The sequence below is a fragment of the Rhinolophus sinicus genome, chromosome 4, assembly GCF_057876585.1.
Source record: "Rhinolophus sinicus isolate RSI-liver-muscle chromosome 4, RSI-T2T, whole genome shotgun sequence".
In the NCBI taxonomy this organism is placed as follows: Eukaryota; Metazoa; Chordata; class Mammalia; order Chiroptera; family Rhinolophidae; genus Rhinolophus; species Rhinolophus sinicus.
In genome coordinates this window covers 58507653-58525134 of record NC_142504.1, presented here as the reverse complement: position 1 = coordinate 58525134, position 17482 = coordinate 58507653, and the positions used below count along the sequence as shown (strand labels likewise).

Below are 17482 nucleotides of genomic sequence, written 5' to 3'. Positions count from 1 at the left end.
AAGAAGTTTGTAGAACTCACAAATTTGAAGCATGTGGGATATTATTTTGTATTAGCTCTGATGTTACCTGAAATACTCTTAATAATTTCATGTATTTGATAAATGTTTTTCACATCAGTATTAAGATAATAATATTATCACCTTTTTTATACATAGCAACCGCCAACTAATTTGTGATTATAAAAAAGAAAGGAGATGTAAAGAGTCTTCTGAAAATAGCAATCTAGGTAAGGCTTCTTATAGTGAATTATTCTTGGTGGTCCTACCATAGATAAAGTAAGACTAAGAAAGTTTTGCTAATGAAAGAACAGTGAGGAAAAAAATATGTGTAACTTGAATGTATATTTTTTCTTTTCTTTCTTTCTTTCTTTCTTTCTTTCTTTCTTTCTTTCTTTCTTTCTTTCTTTCTTAAAAGTGCAGCATTCACAATAATTATAAAAGTTGATTGAAGGTAATAATAAAATCTGAGATACTATTGTATGAAAAGAAATTCATTTATTTACTCATGACCCCTAAAATACCATATGATCTTTGTGTAAATAAGAAAAAAATATTTTTAACTTTGTGTGTTTCTTCTCTAATTACCTGGTAACAAATTGGACTTGTTATAAAAATGGATCTTTTGTTTAATTTCTGCAGCAAATGGATTACATCTAGTAAATGAATACTTGTTATTACATGGTGATTGGTCTCACTAAAAATGTAACGAAAACTAGGAACTCAACAATACCTCCTCGTCTCATAAACAGATGGTGAGCAATAAGAAGTACAAAACTAGCCAGTGTGCAGCCATCCCAGAGAGCCTATGTTTTCTTAAAACTATCTACTGGTACTATACAAGTCAGAAAAGCAAAGCCTTGTTGAGAAGGACAGCTTTTCTTCCACATATATATTCCAACGAGGCCTCTCTATTATCATCTCCGTTCCTCATAAGTCAGACAGGAATGAGACATGTAGGCTTTATTAAAAGATGCTTCCTGTGTTTGTCAGGTAATTGTCATGACAGTGTCATTTCTCTAGAACAGGATGCTCTGTTGCAATCAGTCAAAAGATAATCATAGTCCCATAGCCTAACCCGGGACTCAGCAGTTTATATTAAAAGCGCAAAAAAGTCAAAGTGACAAGAACACTGCTGTGCTCGCTAGATGTGGCACATCGTGCCCTGTGCGATCTGAACTGCGTGGGGACCCCTTTCCCTTAGGAGACCTCTGTCAAAGAACTGCTGTCGGTGGTTATTGGAAACACAGAGACGATACGGAACTGGACCGTTAAGGTGCTCCTCATACCATACAGCTGTCCCTGGTTTATTTCCGTGGTTCTTTATACAGACTTTTCATGACAACATTTGCATTCACTTATTCATTTGTCCGTGTAATGGTTTGCCCTGTGACCATCCAGTGTCTTTTAGGTGCTAAGTGTTACTCTGATGCTGCCGAATATGAGCGCTTTAAAAACAGTCCCTGCCGTCCAAGAGCTTGTGATTATCATTGTCATTGTTATTCTTGACTATACTTTATACAGTGTTTACTCAGCACCAGAGCCCACCGAGAGCTTGTAATTATCATTATGTATTATTTTTACTGGTGTGTGGTATGTGACAGACACTTTCAGTCCATGATGAAGAATGAGAGTTGTACAAATCTCTGGAGGATTGAAGGGAAGTACGCAGAGTGAGTGAAGTCGGCCAGGCAAAGAGGCAGACAGAAGGACTTTGTTGGGCAGGAGGAGCAACTATCAAGGTTACAGCTTTGCAGAAGGAGTCACTGACATACATTCAGATGTCCAAGGGAACTTTGCAGGATGTGTGAGCAGCTCAGTTTTGATGGTGCCAACAGTGTGCTGTGGGGATGGTTGGGAAGGAGGTGAATACCTAGGTAAGGCAAGCTCCGGAAAGTCTTTAGTACTAGAGGTAGGAGTCGCTCTGACCCTGTAAACCTTGGGAAATGTATCCGATAGAATGCTTTTAGCTGCAGATAATAGGTGACCTAGTTAACAGGGGCTAAACAACAGGAACCAGGGTGGTGTTGGGGTTCAGTGGTGCCATCACGATCCAAGATGTTGGCCCTTTTCAGCTGTGAGGCTGTCAGTGTTTTGTTTAAGTCTCGTGTGCTGGTCAGCTAATTAGCAACGGTGCCAAACCATGTTCTCGGGACAATATGCAAAAGCTGGAAGGACTGCGTTTCTTTACGTGGTTCTCTTTTCCTTATAAATTGTTCTTTATAGTAAGCATACGATATTATATTAGTTTCAGGTGGACAACACAGTGCTTTGGCATTTATATAGCTCATAAGGTGATCACCATGATATATCTGGTACCATCTATCACACGACATAGTTATAAGGATATTATTGATGTATTTGGCTTAGATATTTTATCACTGGAAGTTTGTATGTCTCATTCACCTTCTTTTTCATCATCCCCACAACTCCCTCTCCTCTGGCAACCATCTGGCTTTTCTTTATAGCTTAGGGTCTGTTTCTGTTTTGTTTCTTTGTTTTGTTTTTTAGATTCCACATAGGTGTGATCACACGGTATTTGTCTTTCTCTGTCTTATTTCACTTAACATAACACCCTCTAGAAACATCCATGTTTTTGCAAATGGCAAGATTTGCTTCCTTTTTATGGATGAGTAATACTTTACATATACACACACACACACACACACACACACACACACACCACATCTTCCTTATCCTTTCACCTATCGAAGGACACCTGTGTTGCTGCCATATCTTGACTATGGTAAATAATCCTACAGTGAACATAGGGTGCACATTTCTTTTCAAACTCGTGTTTTTGTTTTCAGTGTGTAAATACCCAGAGGTGGAACCGATGGATCTTGTGGCAGTTCTGTTTTTGATTTTTGAGGAAACTCTGTGCTGTTTTCCACAGTGACTGTACCAATTTACAATCCCACAAACAATGCACTATGGTTCTTTTTTCACCACTGTCTCGCCAGCATTTATTATTTGTTGCCATTTTGATCATAGTCATCTGACAGGAGCAAGGTGGTATCTCAATGTGGTGTTGATTTGCATTTCCCTGATGTGAATGAGGTTGAGCTCGGTGTTTCTTTCCTTAGGAAGAAAAGTAGAGGTTCACAGTAGAACACCCATAACATACATAGGCTGGGGTACCTCACATGCTCCATCCCACCCCAGGTAGTGGTAAACCAGTCATGTGATTAGCTTAGTACAATCGTTTTTCTTTCAGGAACTGGGGAGAGGCCACCTTCTCTGTGTATTTAGACAGTGAATATCCATACAGAGTCGTGTTTCTCCAGTGAGAATGAAGACTAAGGAACAGCTAGTGGGCAGGGAGCCAGCAGTGGTGACTGCAGTGGGTCCAGTCAGGCTCTCTAGCAATGGAAGGAAACAGTCTCAGGGGTTGTACTTGATAACACTGGAATCACAAAGTCTTTTATATTATCTTGCAATTGTTGATATGGTAGAAAGAGTCTGCTTCCTGTGTTGTGCAGTGCTGCAAAGTATAGTGCCTGTCGACCAGGCTTCCTAATGACAGGGTGTTTCATCCTAAACGGAACACTGTTGAGTGAAGAGCTGGACACATTGTACTGTGTCACAGCAAAATAAGTGTACACTGCTATAACTGGGCTTCGTGATACGCTTCAAGAAAATCGTGCGATTTCCGTTTGACAGTGTCAGTTAGTGATACTGATTCTACTAATGATACCATTTTTTCTCAGTCTGATGGGTGTTAGTTAGGCTTATAATCATTGTAAATGGGGGTTGACTTGTAGGTGTCACATTTTGGTACATCCCATTATTTTTTATTCCCTTTTATAATGTATATATACGAGAAGTAAAAGTTCATACTATATCAGTTGCCTACCAATAGTATAATTAATATTCAATCCACTATATTCTCCACAAATACTTTTAATACAATATCAGTTTGATATGTTGGAGTTCTGCATTTTTCTATTGTGGATTTAAATGTATTTTAATTTTTTTTCTTTAATAGTGGACGAGTGTTCTAAGAAAGACCCTGCAAGCAGGTAAGATTTTATGGATTTCTAAAAATTGCATGTTCATTACTCGACTGCAGAGAACAGAACCGAACATTTATTGAGTGTTCTGCTCTGGGCTAGACCCTATCTTATCTGCTTAACATTTGTCATCTCATGTCGCCCTCACAATAGCTTTGCAAAGTAACTGTGCTGTTGAGGCCTACTTTCTATTAATTAGACATTGTGGTTCCAGGAGGTTGATTAATTGACCCATGGTTCCATAGTTACAAGTGGCTGACCCGTGATTGGACCTTCAGCCTACTTGGCTCCCCAAAGCCATTCTCCTGTCCCTCAGCCTGTCCTGAGAAGTTCCTGGGCAGCTCTGGAGTCAGATTCAGATGCAGGTTAGAGGAGCTCAGAGAGTCCAATTCAGTTATGTGTTAATGCTGATTTAGAGTTTTCCTTAGAAGCCCGGTTAGTCCAAGCATTTATGTCAATATAGTGTATGGTAAAGCAGTAACGGGAAGCTTATTTTCAGCATCAGAATTTAGGGCAGATGTGAGTTAGCTGTGGCCCCAGAACCCCAGGCTGTACATAAGCAAGACCTGATCAGGCAGGTGGTTTTTGGTGCGATGCCATCTACCCTTCTGGAGATGAATTATTTTTCAGTAAGTGAAAAATACCCATGTATAGGCCATGTTAGGTTAATGAAGTTCAGCATCAAGTTAGAGGGTATTTTCAGTTGATTTCACTACTGACTGACTCCCCAGTCTGGGTTTCTCTTCAGGCCGGTGCCTTTGCCTAATTCTATGAAGTTTTTTTGATATTTCCTAGAGTCTTTGCTCTTCTTCCATGAGTTTTCTTGATTTTTTTACTTTCTTCTCTGCTTTTCTTGGTGTTTCTTTGGTTGTGTTATTTGTTTTCCATTTCTGCCAGCCAAGCAGTCTCCAATTTTGATAGAATCAAAAGCATCTAGAATTTCAAGGGTTTAAGGAATCTGAGGTGTTAATTGTTTAAAACACCCTCTAGTATTTCATGCTGCGATAACGATCAAGTGATTGTTCACATGGAGAGTTTGGAACTCAAAGAGATTAAAATGATTTATTTGGGTCTAGTGAGGGATGGAGAAGAGATTCAACTTCAGATTTCTAATCGCATACACTTCCTACTTCATCATCCTGTCCGTGAGTGTTTTAATAATAGAAATGTCTAGTGAACACAGTGGAAGAGGATCAGAATGGAATTAGCAGGGAATCCAAGTTTGAAGAGGAACACCAGTGGGTTGGGATAGAAATAAGGGTTTTAGAACAGAGATCAGAGATCAGATCAGGGAAAAGAGATCAGAATAATGGGGTTTGTGACAAGTTAAAGAAAATTGAAATAAGAAGACACAGGATGTTAGCAGTTGCCTAGGAAATAGATTAATATAAGGGGTTCAAGTGTGTCCTGGACAGATTGCTGACTTTTGGTTTGTTGACTTGGAGGAACTAGGAAAATTCAAGGTTTCTATCAAAAATATTAAAATAATTATGGCCACTTTAAAGATTATCTTTACAGTAGGAAGGAATGCGGTACTACCTACCTGCACCCCAGCTTACAGAGGGGGCTTCCAGTCCTAGGGCACTGGAGATTGCTGAACTACATAGATCTGTGGCCCAAGGCAGGTGTCTCGTCACCTCCACCTCTTTTCCCAACTCGCTCATGTCCTTTCCATGTACATGGACGGTGGGGCAGAGGAAAGACTGACCGCCAAATCCGTGAGGGGGTTGGTGAGTTGGTAACATGCCTGTGTTGTGAGTGGACGACTGAGACTCCATTTAGCTTGCTTCCCAGGAGTAGGTTAATAGAGAGCTCCGAGGGCGGGTCATTCGAGCCTGACTTTGTTTCAGGAGTCTGTGCCTTCATAGGCTGAAGATTTCAAGGTTGGAGGTTGCCAGGGAGCCCTGAGGATGAGAGATCTGGGAGTGGGAAGGCTAACAACATACACATTTGTTCTTTGACATTTGTGCATGTAACTTGCAAACATATCAGGGAACTCACTGTATTGTTTAAGGGTGAAAACAAAGAATGGGGTCATCTTAGCAAGTGCTTTCTGTGCTAAGGAACCAAGACTGCCTTTTTTTTTTTTTAATTGGGGAAGGGGAACAGGACTTTATTGGGGGAACAGTGTGTACTTCCAGGCCTTTTTTCCAAGTCAAGTTGTTGTCCTTTCAATCTTAGTTGTGGAGGGTGCCGTTCAGCTTCAAGTTGTTGTCTTTTCAGTCTTAGTTGTGGAGGGTGCAGCTCAGCTCCAGGTCCAGTTGCCATTATCTAGTTGCAGGGGGCGCTGCCCACCATCCCTTGCTGGAGTCGAGGAGTTGAACTGGCAACCTTGTGGTTGAGAGGAAGCGCTCCAACCAACTGAGCCATCTGGGAGGCAGCTCAGCTCAAGGTGCCGTGTTCAATCTTAGTTACAGGGGGCACTGCCCACCATCCCTTGCAGGACTCGAGGAGTTGAACTGGCAACCTTGTGGTTGAGAGCCCACTGGCTCATTTGGGAGTCGAACCAGCAGCCTTCAGAGTTAGGAATATGGAGCTCTAACCGCCTGAGCCACTGGGCCGGCCCAAGACTGACATTTTGAGTGACACAGATTAGTCTTTGAAGCAGGGGCGGACAATGGAGAAGAGCCAGTGTATCTTTGTACCGTGATTTAGGTCATCAGATTCATCCCAGTTTAGGTTACAAAAGTTATGTCGGTTATTAATTGGACTTGCAGTTCAGGATTCAGGAATTCTGGTGAAAACAAAGTAATCGAAGCCTTTTCCAATATATGGCTGTCACTCTTTGCTATGGAATCTGAGTGTATCTTCACTGACTTTTTCATAGGTTGGGAGAGGTGGAGGCAGAAATAGATCACGGAAAACATTTTAAAACAGGCCCAGTTTTAATTATATCAAGATACTTCATTTAATGTGCAGATAGCTGAACTACCACACTATTTTGTTCTTGTTGTTGTTGCTTTTGTAAAGGAATGAACTCACTTATTTTTGTTGTGTATTTTTACCCCAAAGTCTTTCCTGCAATCCTGGCATTGATGGTTCACGGTCTATATCACAGGATAAAAACTTCACTGTTGATCCCAAGGTAAAGTGGACCTTTGTGAAATTAATTTTCCTGCTCTGAATTTAGTTTTGTGTACTACCAGTCCTACAGTTTAGTAGGGGTCCACCTATCATTGTTTTATGTTTGTAATAGAAAAGTGGGCAGAGTAAACCAGTTTATAAATTAGGATCAGTTGAGTTTTATCTTATTTTATTTTAATTTTTTAACCCTCGTCAGTACTGAAGATGAGGGCTGAAAAGCAGTGTGGGCTGGAAAATATACAGTGATAGGACAATTACATTGGGAGGTTTCCCACAGTAGAGGAGATATGATATTTGATCAAGGGGAAGGATTCTTTTTTTTTCAGTTTCAGGTGCACAAAACAATGTAATAGTTAGACATTTATTATTTATATGCCTCACACTGTGTCAACTCCCCTCCCCATCCACTATCCCTCTGACATCGCACATAGCCATTGCATTTCCGCTGTCTCTATTCCCAATGCTGTACTCCGCTTCTTGTAACTATATATATATAATGTTGTAACTATATATAACTATATGTATATATATATATATATATATATATATATATATATATATATATATATATACCTGAAGCTGAAGCTGAACAATAATGAATGTCAACTACAAGTTTATATGTATATATATATATACATTATTGTTCAGCTTCAGCTTCAGGTATACGGTGCAGTGATCAGGCATCTACATCATCCCTGAGGTGGTCTCCCTAATGAGACAAGTGTCCATTGGATACCCTACAAAATCTTTACAACATTATTGATTACATTCAAGGGGAAGGATTCTTTTTTTTTTTTTATTGATAGATTTCACTGACATGTGGTATATAAACCAAAAACAACAAAAGAACAAGACAAACAAATGAGAAACAGAAACTCATAGACACAGACAATAGTTTAGTGGTTACCAGAGGGTAAGGGGGGTGGGGGGTGGGAGATGAGGGTAAGGGGGATCAAATATATGGTGATGGAAGGAGAAGGGGAAGGATTCTTAATGTGACATTTAAATTATACTAGCATGACTTTTATACACTTGCCTAAATGAAATCTTTAATGGATCCAATTAGTTATTGTAATAGTCAGGAAATCTTCCTGTAACCTTTCAGTTTTAAAACTATATAGCATATATTACATAGGTTTTTGTTTTGTTTTTACACTTTACATTTTGCTATCTTATAGTTGTTAGGAAATGTTTTCTCTCGTTTTTGTTATTTTTTTCTTCAGTTACATTCAGTTAACATTTGATATTATTTTATATTAGTTGCACGTATACTGGGTCCATCATTTAGATTAAAATAATTGTGGAAATTAGAATTTGAGTTTTTCTTCTCAAAATCCATATTACAAAGGGATTCCACTGTGCTCTAAATCATTGCATTGTGAATCTATTTAAATGTCTTCATCTAATGGAAGAGTACATGTTCTGCATAAAATAATAATTCTAGAAGCACAGATTCTTAATAATTATATGGTAAAATGTCAAATTTCAGAAATTTTTTACTGTTGTTTTTAAATTTTCTTATTTCCATTTCAGTTCATGTTCAGTATTATGTTAGCTTCAGGTGTACACCATAGAGGTCAGGCATTTATATACCTTACAAAGTGATCCCCCAATAAATCTAGTACCCTTTGGCCCCATACATAGTTACTACAATATTATTTACTGTATTATTTGCGCAGTACTTTACATCTTCATGACTATTTTGTAACTGCCAATTTGCAATTCTTAAGCCTTTTACCTTTTTCACCCATCCTCCCAATACCCCTCATACCTGGCCATGATCAGTTTGTTCTCCATCTCTATGAATTTGTTTCTCATTTCCTTGTTCATTTATTGTATTTTACATTTCACAAATAAGTGAAATCATACGGTATTTGTCTTTCTCTATCTGACTGATTTCACTTAGAATAATACCAGCTAGGTCCACCCATGTTGTTGCCAATGGTAAGATTTCAATCTATTTTCTGGCCATGTAATATTTTAGTGCATATGAGGCTTGACAGTTAAGTTCGTGAACTCATCCTAGAAAAAGTGCTACATATCTCATTGCTGAGTATCCCTACGGTCACCTTTGAAGTATTCCCCTTGGGAGGCTATGCACTGAAGCCAGCACCTACCCCACCCTTCAAAGCAATTTTGGAACTCTTTTTCTGGAATGGCCATCAGAGCTGTCATCGTAGTAGCCTTGATGTCCTGAATGTCATCCAAATGCCTTCCTTTCAATATTTTCTTTATCTTTGGGTAAAGAAAAAAATCAGGTGAGTAGGGAGGGTGTTCCAATACAGTTATTTGTTTACTGTCTAAAAACTCCCTCACAGGCAGTGCCGTGGGAGCTGCTGCAGTGTCGTGATGCAAGAGCCATGAATCGTCAAAAAATTCAGGTCGTTTTTGTCTAACTTTTTCACACAGACTTTTCAGCACTTCCAGACAATAAACTTAGTTAAGTGTTCGTCCAGTTGGTACAGATTCAGAATGAATAATCCCTCTGATATCACAAAGGGTTAGCAACATCCTTTAGATTGTTGATTTGGAAATTTTTGGTTGTGGTGAATTGGCTGACTTCCATTGTGCACTTTGACGCTTTCTTTCAGGGTCGTATTGGTACACCCATGTTTCATCACCAGTGATAACATGGCCCAGAACATCGTGTTGCCTCTCCAAAAGGTGCTGGCAAACTTTACTCTCCTTTGCTTTTGTTCGTCGGTGAGCTACTTTGGGATCTTTTTTTTTTTTAAGATTTTATTGGGGAAGGGAAACAGGACTTTATTGGGGAACAGTGTGTACTTCCAGGACTTTTTTCCAAGTCAAGTTGTTGTCCTTTCAGTCTTAGTTATGGGAGGTGGTGTTCAGCTTCAAGTTCTTGTCCTTTCAGTCTTAGTTGTGGAGGGCGCAGCTCAGCTCCAGATCCAGTTGCCGTTTTTGAGAGGACACGCTTCAACCAACTGAGCCATCTGGGAGCTCAGTGGCAGCTCAGCTCAAGGTGCCATGTTCAATCTTAGTTGCAGGGGGCAGAGCCCACCAGTCCCTTGAGGAATTGAACCGGCAACCTTGTGGTTGAGAGCCCACTGGCCCATGTGGGAATCGAACCGGCAGCCTTTGGAGTTAGGAGCATGGAGCTCTAACCTCCTGAGCCACCGGGCCGGCCCCGTACTTTGGGATCATTTTTGTACACACATTTCTCATGCCAAGATTTTCAGTTCAGATTTTCCTGTTTCTCTATCGATGGTTCCTTAGTCTGCCATGATTCTCACAGTCAGCCAATGATGATGATGCAGAATTCTATGAATTTTTGCAATGTTTTCATCAGTTCTGCTTGTTACTGACCGCCCTGACTTCTCTTCATCAGTGACGCATTCTCTCCCCTCAGTAAAACGTTTAATCCATTTGTACACTGCCCTTTTCTTCATGGCATTATCCCTACAAACTTGGACTAAAATATCCCTGATTTCACTTCCACTCTTGTGGAGTTTAACGAGAAATTTAATGTTTGTTCATTGTTCTAATTCAAGCTCAGACATTCTCGCAACAGCACACAAAATCACGCAACAACAACAATGAACGCCACTCAGCAAGACACCACCACAGGACGGGCAACGCAAACACAGCTGTGAGATGCTGACATACCAAGGTTATGAAAACCTTATCGAGCTGTTTGTACAGTGCTGCCAATATAAAGCGCAAGGTGGCAAGTTCGCGAACTTAAATGTGAGACCTCGTATATGTACCACTCTTCTTTATCCAATATTTCTCAACGGACACTTAGGTTGCTTCCATATCTTGATTATTGCTAATAATGCTGCAATGAACCTATGGATTCAAGTATCTTTTCAAATTAATGTTTTGGATTTCTTTGGATAAATACCTGAAAGTGGGATTGCTGGGTCACTTGGTGTTTCTAGTTATAAATTTTTGAGGTACCTCCGTATTGTTTTCCATTGTAGCTGCACTGATTTGCAGTCTCACCAACAGCACACGAGGGTTCCCCTGTCTTCACATCTTCACCAACACTTGTTGTTTTTTGACTTATTGATGATGGCCATTCTGACATGTGTGAACTGATAGCTCCTTGTGTTTTTCATTGGCATTGCTCTGATGATGAGTATCATTGAACGTCTTTTCATTATGTCTCTTGGCCACCTGTATGACTTCTTTGGAGAAAAGTCCATTCAGGTTCTCTTCCCATTTTTTAATTCATTGTTTGTCTTTTTGATGTTGCGTTTTATGAGTTCCTTCCTTATATATTAACCCTTTATTGGACGTATTATTTGCAAATATCTTCTCCTATTCTCCTATTTGGTTGTGTTTTCATTTTATTGATGATTTCCTTTGCTGTGCAAAACCTTTTTGTTTTCATGTCATAGATATGGGTCTTGTTTTCTTATCCATTAAGCCACTTATGTCTTGATTGGAGTGTTTAATCATTTACATTTAAAATAATTATTTATAGGTATGTAGTTATTGCCATTTTATCATTCATTCATTCATTCATTCATTCATTCATTCATTCTTCTCCTTCTCATTCTTCTTCCTCTTTCTAGTTTTCTTCTTCACACCATACCTTTTATATTTCTTGTAATACCGGTTTGGTGGTATAAACTCGTCCAGCTTTTTCTTTTCTGGAAGCTTTTTCATTTCTCCTTCGATTCTAAATGATAGCCTATGTTGTTTTTTATACTTTGAATATTTCTGCCAAGATTTAATAAGAGTCAAGATGAGATTATTATAACGACCCAACATAAATAGGTGGGTTAAATGAGAGCAGGAGCTCATTCTATTATAAAATACGAGAGAATGATTTTAAGAAAAAAAAGCCAAGTCATGAAAAAAGATGCTCAGTTCTCTGAACTTCTTATAGCTGATTATATGAAGAACTGAAGGAAAGTTTAATTCTCACTTATTCTTTGGTTATTGAATTTTTTATTAAAGTTGTTTTTTTTGTAATCCTCACTTTTAAACTTAATACAGTGACATCTTGTATTTAATCTAGCAAAACCTGTGTTCATTTATAATTCAAAGTAAAATCTGTTTTAGGTCTTACCAGATTGTTATGAATTTTTGGCCATTGTTTATTTTGTGGTTTCTACATTATCTTACTATTTGGCATACACTCGTCTTGCTTAATTAACTTATTTTAGTCATTGTTATAAATTTGTTAGGGGTTTTTGAGTTTTTGAAGATAAAGACAGCAGAAATAAATAAGGATTTTATTTAGTGTTTCATTAATTTAAATTTCTGATTATGTAAAAGAGGTTCTTAATCTCTATTCATTGAATGAGGAAATGAATTTAAGTTGCAATACCCTAAAAGAAAAAAGTACATAAATTATTTTTTTCAGGATGCATTATTTAAAAATTTTTTAATTGTATGATTTCTTTCATCTGAAATGTGTAGCATAAGTTAATCTATACCAACAGAAAGCAGATTAGTAGTTCTCGGGCCTGGTGGTGGCAGTAACGGGGAGTGACTGTTTAATTGGAATACGGTTCTCTTTTGGGTCATGAAATGTTTTGAAACTAGAGGCTATCATTGCACAACATTGTGAATGTACAAAAGACTACTGAAGTTTTCACTTTAAAATGTTCAATTTTATGTTTTGTGTACTTTGACCTCACCAAAAAGAGAATACTATCATAACAATAATGAATCAATGACATTAAGATCCTGGTGCACCTTTAAAAACAATCAAATGGGCTCATTTAAAACATGTCTTCTTTTCTTGCTTTCCTCACTTAACATACTAGTATGTCTGTGTTAAGGGGCTACTTTGCAGTGGCTGCAGAGAATTCCACTGTGCAGACGTCACATCAGTTATTTATTCGGTGCCCCATGGATAGCCAGTTGTTTTGCCAATATCAACACTGATGCAGGGAACCTCTCCCAGCTCTAGTCTGCAGGGTCAGACTGAGCAGGGCTGCAGGACGCCCGGACTTCAGCAGGCCCCCTCTCTCTGTTCTCTGTGTGCCTAGCACAGTGCTTCACTTCAGGCTTTGCTCGGGACACGGGGAAAAAAAGAAGGAGCGAAGCAGAGGAAGGCGTGACAAGGGAGCTGGGTAGGGAGAGGACGGGCTGAGCAGAATGTGGTCTCTGGCTTGGGAGACAGGTGGCCTGGCTTGGCCCACTCTGTACCATTTCCCATCTGTGAGACGATGGGCACCTCGCCTAGCTTCGGGAGCTAGAGATTCTTAGTGATCTTTTCCTAATAATATCTGCAATAAGTGGACACATATGCACACATCAAAGGATGAAATCACAATTTATGATTATTTTCTAATATAAAATACTCGATATTGTAAAGTCATAAGAAAGAAAACATTACCAACAAAGTATACAATATTGTCTCTGAAAGACGATTTTTTTTACTTTTTAAAACCTCTTCAGCAATTGGTATATTTTGTAGTATTGGTAAGAAACTTTATTAACTTTGGTGTCCGTAGTTGTGAAAGCTAAGTTGAAAGTTCTTTCATATTTCAAACTCAGACATCCTGGTAACTTGATTTCTCAGTCCCCTTTTTCATTCGGTCCTGTGTGATAATCGTAGATGTACTTGAAGACTTTCAAATCTTTAATTTAGATAATCCTAGTTTTATTTCCGTCTTTACACTAGATTTTCCCTACAATATTTAACCACCATGCTATATGCAGTAGATAGGTAATTAGACCTTTATTGTACTGTTCGCAGGGAAATAAGAAAACCATGTGAATTTTAAAATAAGGTTTTGTATTTCTTTCATATATATAGCAGTAGTTCAAAATGACTCGTGATTCTGTAATCACATAAGCATTTCTCTTCTACAATTTAAAACTTGTCTTTTAAAAATTATTTTTAAATAGTTGTCTTTTTGTAGCATCATGAATTGGTGATTGACAATTAAATTTTTTTCATTACACTTAAAATGTTTATTATGATAATATCCCAGAAATGAAAATTCGCATGTATCCATAAAAGCATATTTTATATTTTAGTTTTTGAAATATGTAATTGAAAAATCAGATCTCATGTTTTTGTACCTCTGCTCATGTTTTGTTTTTAAAGTTTCACAAGCTCTGTGTTGGCTTTACGGTATTTAATGATACGAGCTGAGTATGTTTTACAAATACCTATCTTCTTAACATCGTACATTTATTCTGAGTAAAGTCATCTATTTCTACTCCAAATGTATTTATCCACATTTTCCTTCTAAGTCCTCTGGGTGACTCAAATTTGATATGTACCGAAGTGAAGACATTGCCCCGACCCTATCTTTTTCCTGACTCTCTCCAGTCTATTCTGTTGTGTCTTTTCCCCATCCTAGCAAATAGCATCACTGAAATACTGAAGCAAGAAATATCCTGGACCCCAACTCTCCCTGGAATCACCACATTCATTCACTCATCAAGTTTCATATTTTCTACATCCTTACAATATTTTAGATCTTATTACCTTAATTCACTTTCTCACATTTAATTTTGAAGTACTCTTTTCCAGTTTGCTTCCCTTATATTCCTGATTAAATTGCAGCTGGAGTCACTGTTCTAAAACATATTTCCAACGATGCAGCCACTCTGCTTACTGAGTGTCTCCCCATTACATGAGGGTAAAATTCACTAGCCTGACACTTGCCTTCTTTGGCTTGGTTCTGATCTTGCAGTTTTATCTCTCTGTCCCATTCTCAGTGTTTCAGTTTTACATCATTCCTTTGGTACCCTCCCTTCCTATGTTGATTCATACCTCATGCTTTGGCTCCTGCTGCCCTTTCTAGAATCCACTTCTCTCGCCTTCCCCCTGCACTTAACATAACTTTCAAGATGCAGCCCCACCTTTGCAGCATCTCCTGAGCTTCACTCACTGTACTTTATTCAGTTCAGGTGTCCAGTCAGCCAGTGATACTCTTCTTACGGTTTGTATGTATCTCTACCCGTACTGGAATATAGGACAACATCTGTTATTTATATTTTCAGCTTCTCCCGGGGTAGTTCCCATGATTTGATGGATACAGTAAATATTTGTGGCCTTACTTACTGGTGGGCTGAGTGAGTGAGTGAGCAAGTAAATGAATATGATGTTTCCTGAAGTTGGCTTTCTCTTTTGTTTTGTTTTATAGGAAGAACCAACAAAACCGGCAATTGGAAAAAAAGAAAATGGTATGGATATTATTGAAAGTGCTCCACAAGAGCTCACCAATAATGACAATTTGTCTTATGTTGATGGAGCACAGCAGAATAAAAGAAGTGGTAATTTAGTGACTACCTATGAATTTTTCGTAGCTTCCATGCTGATAGAAAAAAATCTAGCCTGTGTAGATCCAAATGTGATGTTCATTTCTATTACGTATTTTTGGTTTTGCTAAGTTTCTTCAAATGTATCCCAACTATTACTGACGTTTTCTTCTGGCAAATCCTTCCACCCTCTGAAATACTATTACGGTTATCTGAATAGTCATGCATTGCGATAGACCTGAATGTGTATTTACAATGCAGAGTGATAAATATTCACATTAATGTTTCTGTGACTACATTTTATAGTCCAAATGTCAGCATTAGGATTAGGAGAAGAAGAAGATGTAAAATCACCTGGGGATTCTGAGGTACTGTCTTTCATTATTATTATTATTATCATCGATATTATTTTATATGTTAGCATTCAGTGATGTCAAAACCTAAGGTGCGCTTTGACTGTGCTTTCTCACCTCTGCATTTCCCCATACAAATTATTTTCTTATGGTTTCACCTATAATTAATAAAAGAGCTATGTGCTGAATATAATAAGACTGCGTAGTACAATTCTGCTAACTTGCAAGATTCACTTAATGAAGGCAGTGTAGTATAATAAGAAGCTTGTAGTGTAACTGAAGGCTTCAAAGTCATAAGGAATCACTTTGGGTATTGAAGTTAAGTTTACCTAAAATCTCGAGAATTGTTCCAAGTTGACCAATGGCCAGATGTCTGTTTGTGCTTTTTGTGAATGTGTAAATGTCATAATGAGATTCAGAAAGAAAGCGTTGGGAATCTAGTTTTTTTTATAACTTGGAACTTGAAAAGCTAAGGCCTGGGACTTCAAAGTATTATTATATTTGTATTGTCAAGTAGATCTGCAAGGAACTTTTCCAGGGAAGGAAGAGCATGTTGAATAGTGTGGCGAGCCAGCCGCCACGAGTCGAACAGTTCCTGACAAGGGGAGTGGGAATGAAAAAAGGCACTCACACATATGCTAATGCGGCCGGTCTTCAGTGGTCCTGAAGCACCAGGTTTATTTTCTCTGCTGAATTTATACCTTTTGAGTACGTGCAAGCTCACAATCACAAAAATGCATTACATCATTAACAGTTGATTTTTTAACTTTTTCACAGAAACTTACTTAATCACTGAAACTCCCCAAAACGATTGTCCCATGACAGAATCCATCAATTACCCTGATTAGCATCACTATGTCTTGAAACTGGTTGTTCCCACTTCATACCTTAGCAGTTCGTAAGCACCCTCCAGGTGCAGGCAAAGACAATGCCTCAGGAGCACAAACCGGTTATGCATTAGCAGAGCCATTAAGGCTTGCAATTAGCTTTAACCATGGCTCCCCACATCTCCCCCTTTTTTATTTTATATTTTTGAGATCGTGTCTGGCTTAGGTGGTCAGTACAGACATTTTGACTTACCCGTCATTGGATATCAATCATCAAAGCGATCGACTCCTGTCTTAGGTTGTAAAAACGCTTACTGATCATTACCCGTCATTGGCTACCAATCTCCTTTGAGGAAAGCCAGAGACAGCAGAGGCTTTTCCCAGGCAGGGGGAAGGAGAGGCAAGGCCTCTTCCCATATTTTTCTAAGGCAGCTCATTGGGGGTCCCCACTCGGTTTTGCCTTGCTTAGGTTGTATCTCCCTTGAGATATCTTACCCGTCTTTGGCTGCAAACCATCTTTTGGGGACCAGACAGAGAGACATAAGGTGTAAAACATAAAGATAAGCAAAGTCCTAAAAAGGCACAGTCTCACTGACTTTTTTTTTTTTTTTTTTTTAAGAAAAGACATGGGGGGGGACAGTCGGCTAGGCTGCTGTGTGACTACATCTCCCCCTTTTTTGTTTTTGAAGCATGAGAAACACAGAACAATAAACAGAATAGCAATATCCCCAGCAAAAACCCTCTACCCAAAGTCTTTATCCATTTAACAGGGTCTGATGTGGAAAGTCCTTTTGCAGCTGCGGAATGTGAGAGCTTTTTCACACCCTAGGGGCGTGGATGGGTATCTATAGATGTCTTCTTCTGTGGGCTGTCGCTCATGGTATGGTTTAACACCGCTCATGGTATGGTTTAACACCGACCAGGAATTTACAAAGGTTTTTCTTCAGGACCTGGAGAAATACAAGCAAAGCCTCTTTCCCATGTTATCTCGCGGGGAGAAGCAGGATCAGCT

At 38.7% G+C, this 17482-nt stretch overlaps 1 protein-coding gene across 1 annotated transcript in view; it reads left to right on the top strand.

Annotated features, from left to right (window-relative positions):
* Window positions 1–17482, top strand: part of LOC109439559 (uncharacterized) — a 42640-nt gene that overhangs the window by 9921 nt on the left and 15237 nt on the right. The window contains exons 5-9 of the mRNA XM_088797861.1: window positions 157–227; window positions 3986–4019; window positions 7023–7095; window positions 15176–15215; window positions 15597–15658. Of these exons, the coding sequence (XP_088653987.1) occupies window positions 157–227; window positions 3986–4019; window positions 7023–7095; window positions 15176–15215; window positions 15597–15658 (280 nt within the window). The remainder of the gene's footprint in view (window positions 1–156; window positions 228–3985; window positions 4020–7022; window positions 7096–15175; window positions 15216–15596; window positions 15659–17482) is intronic.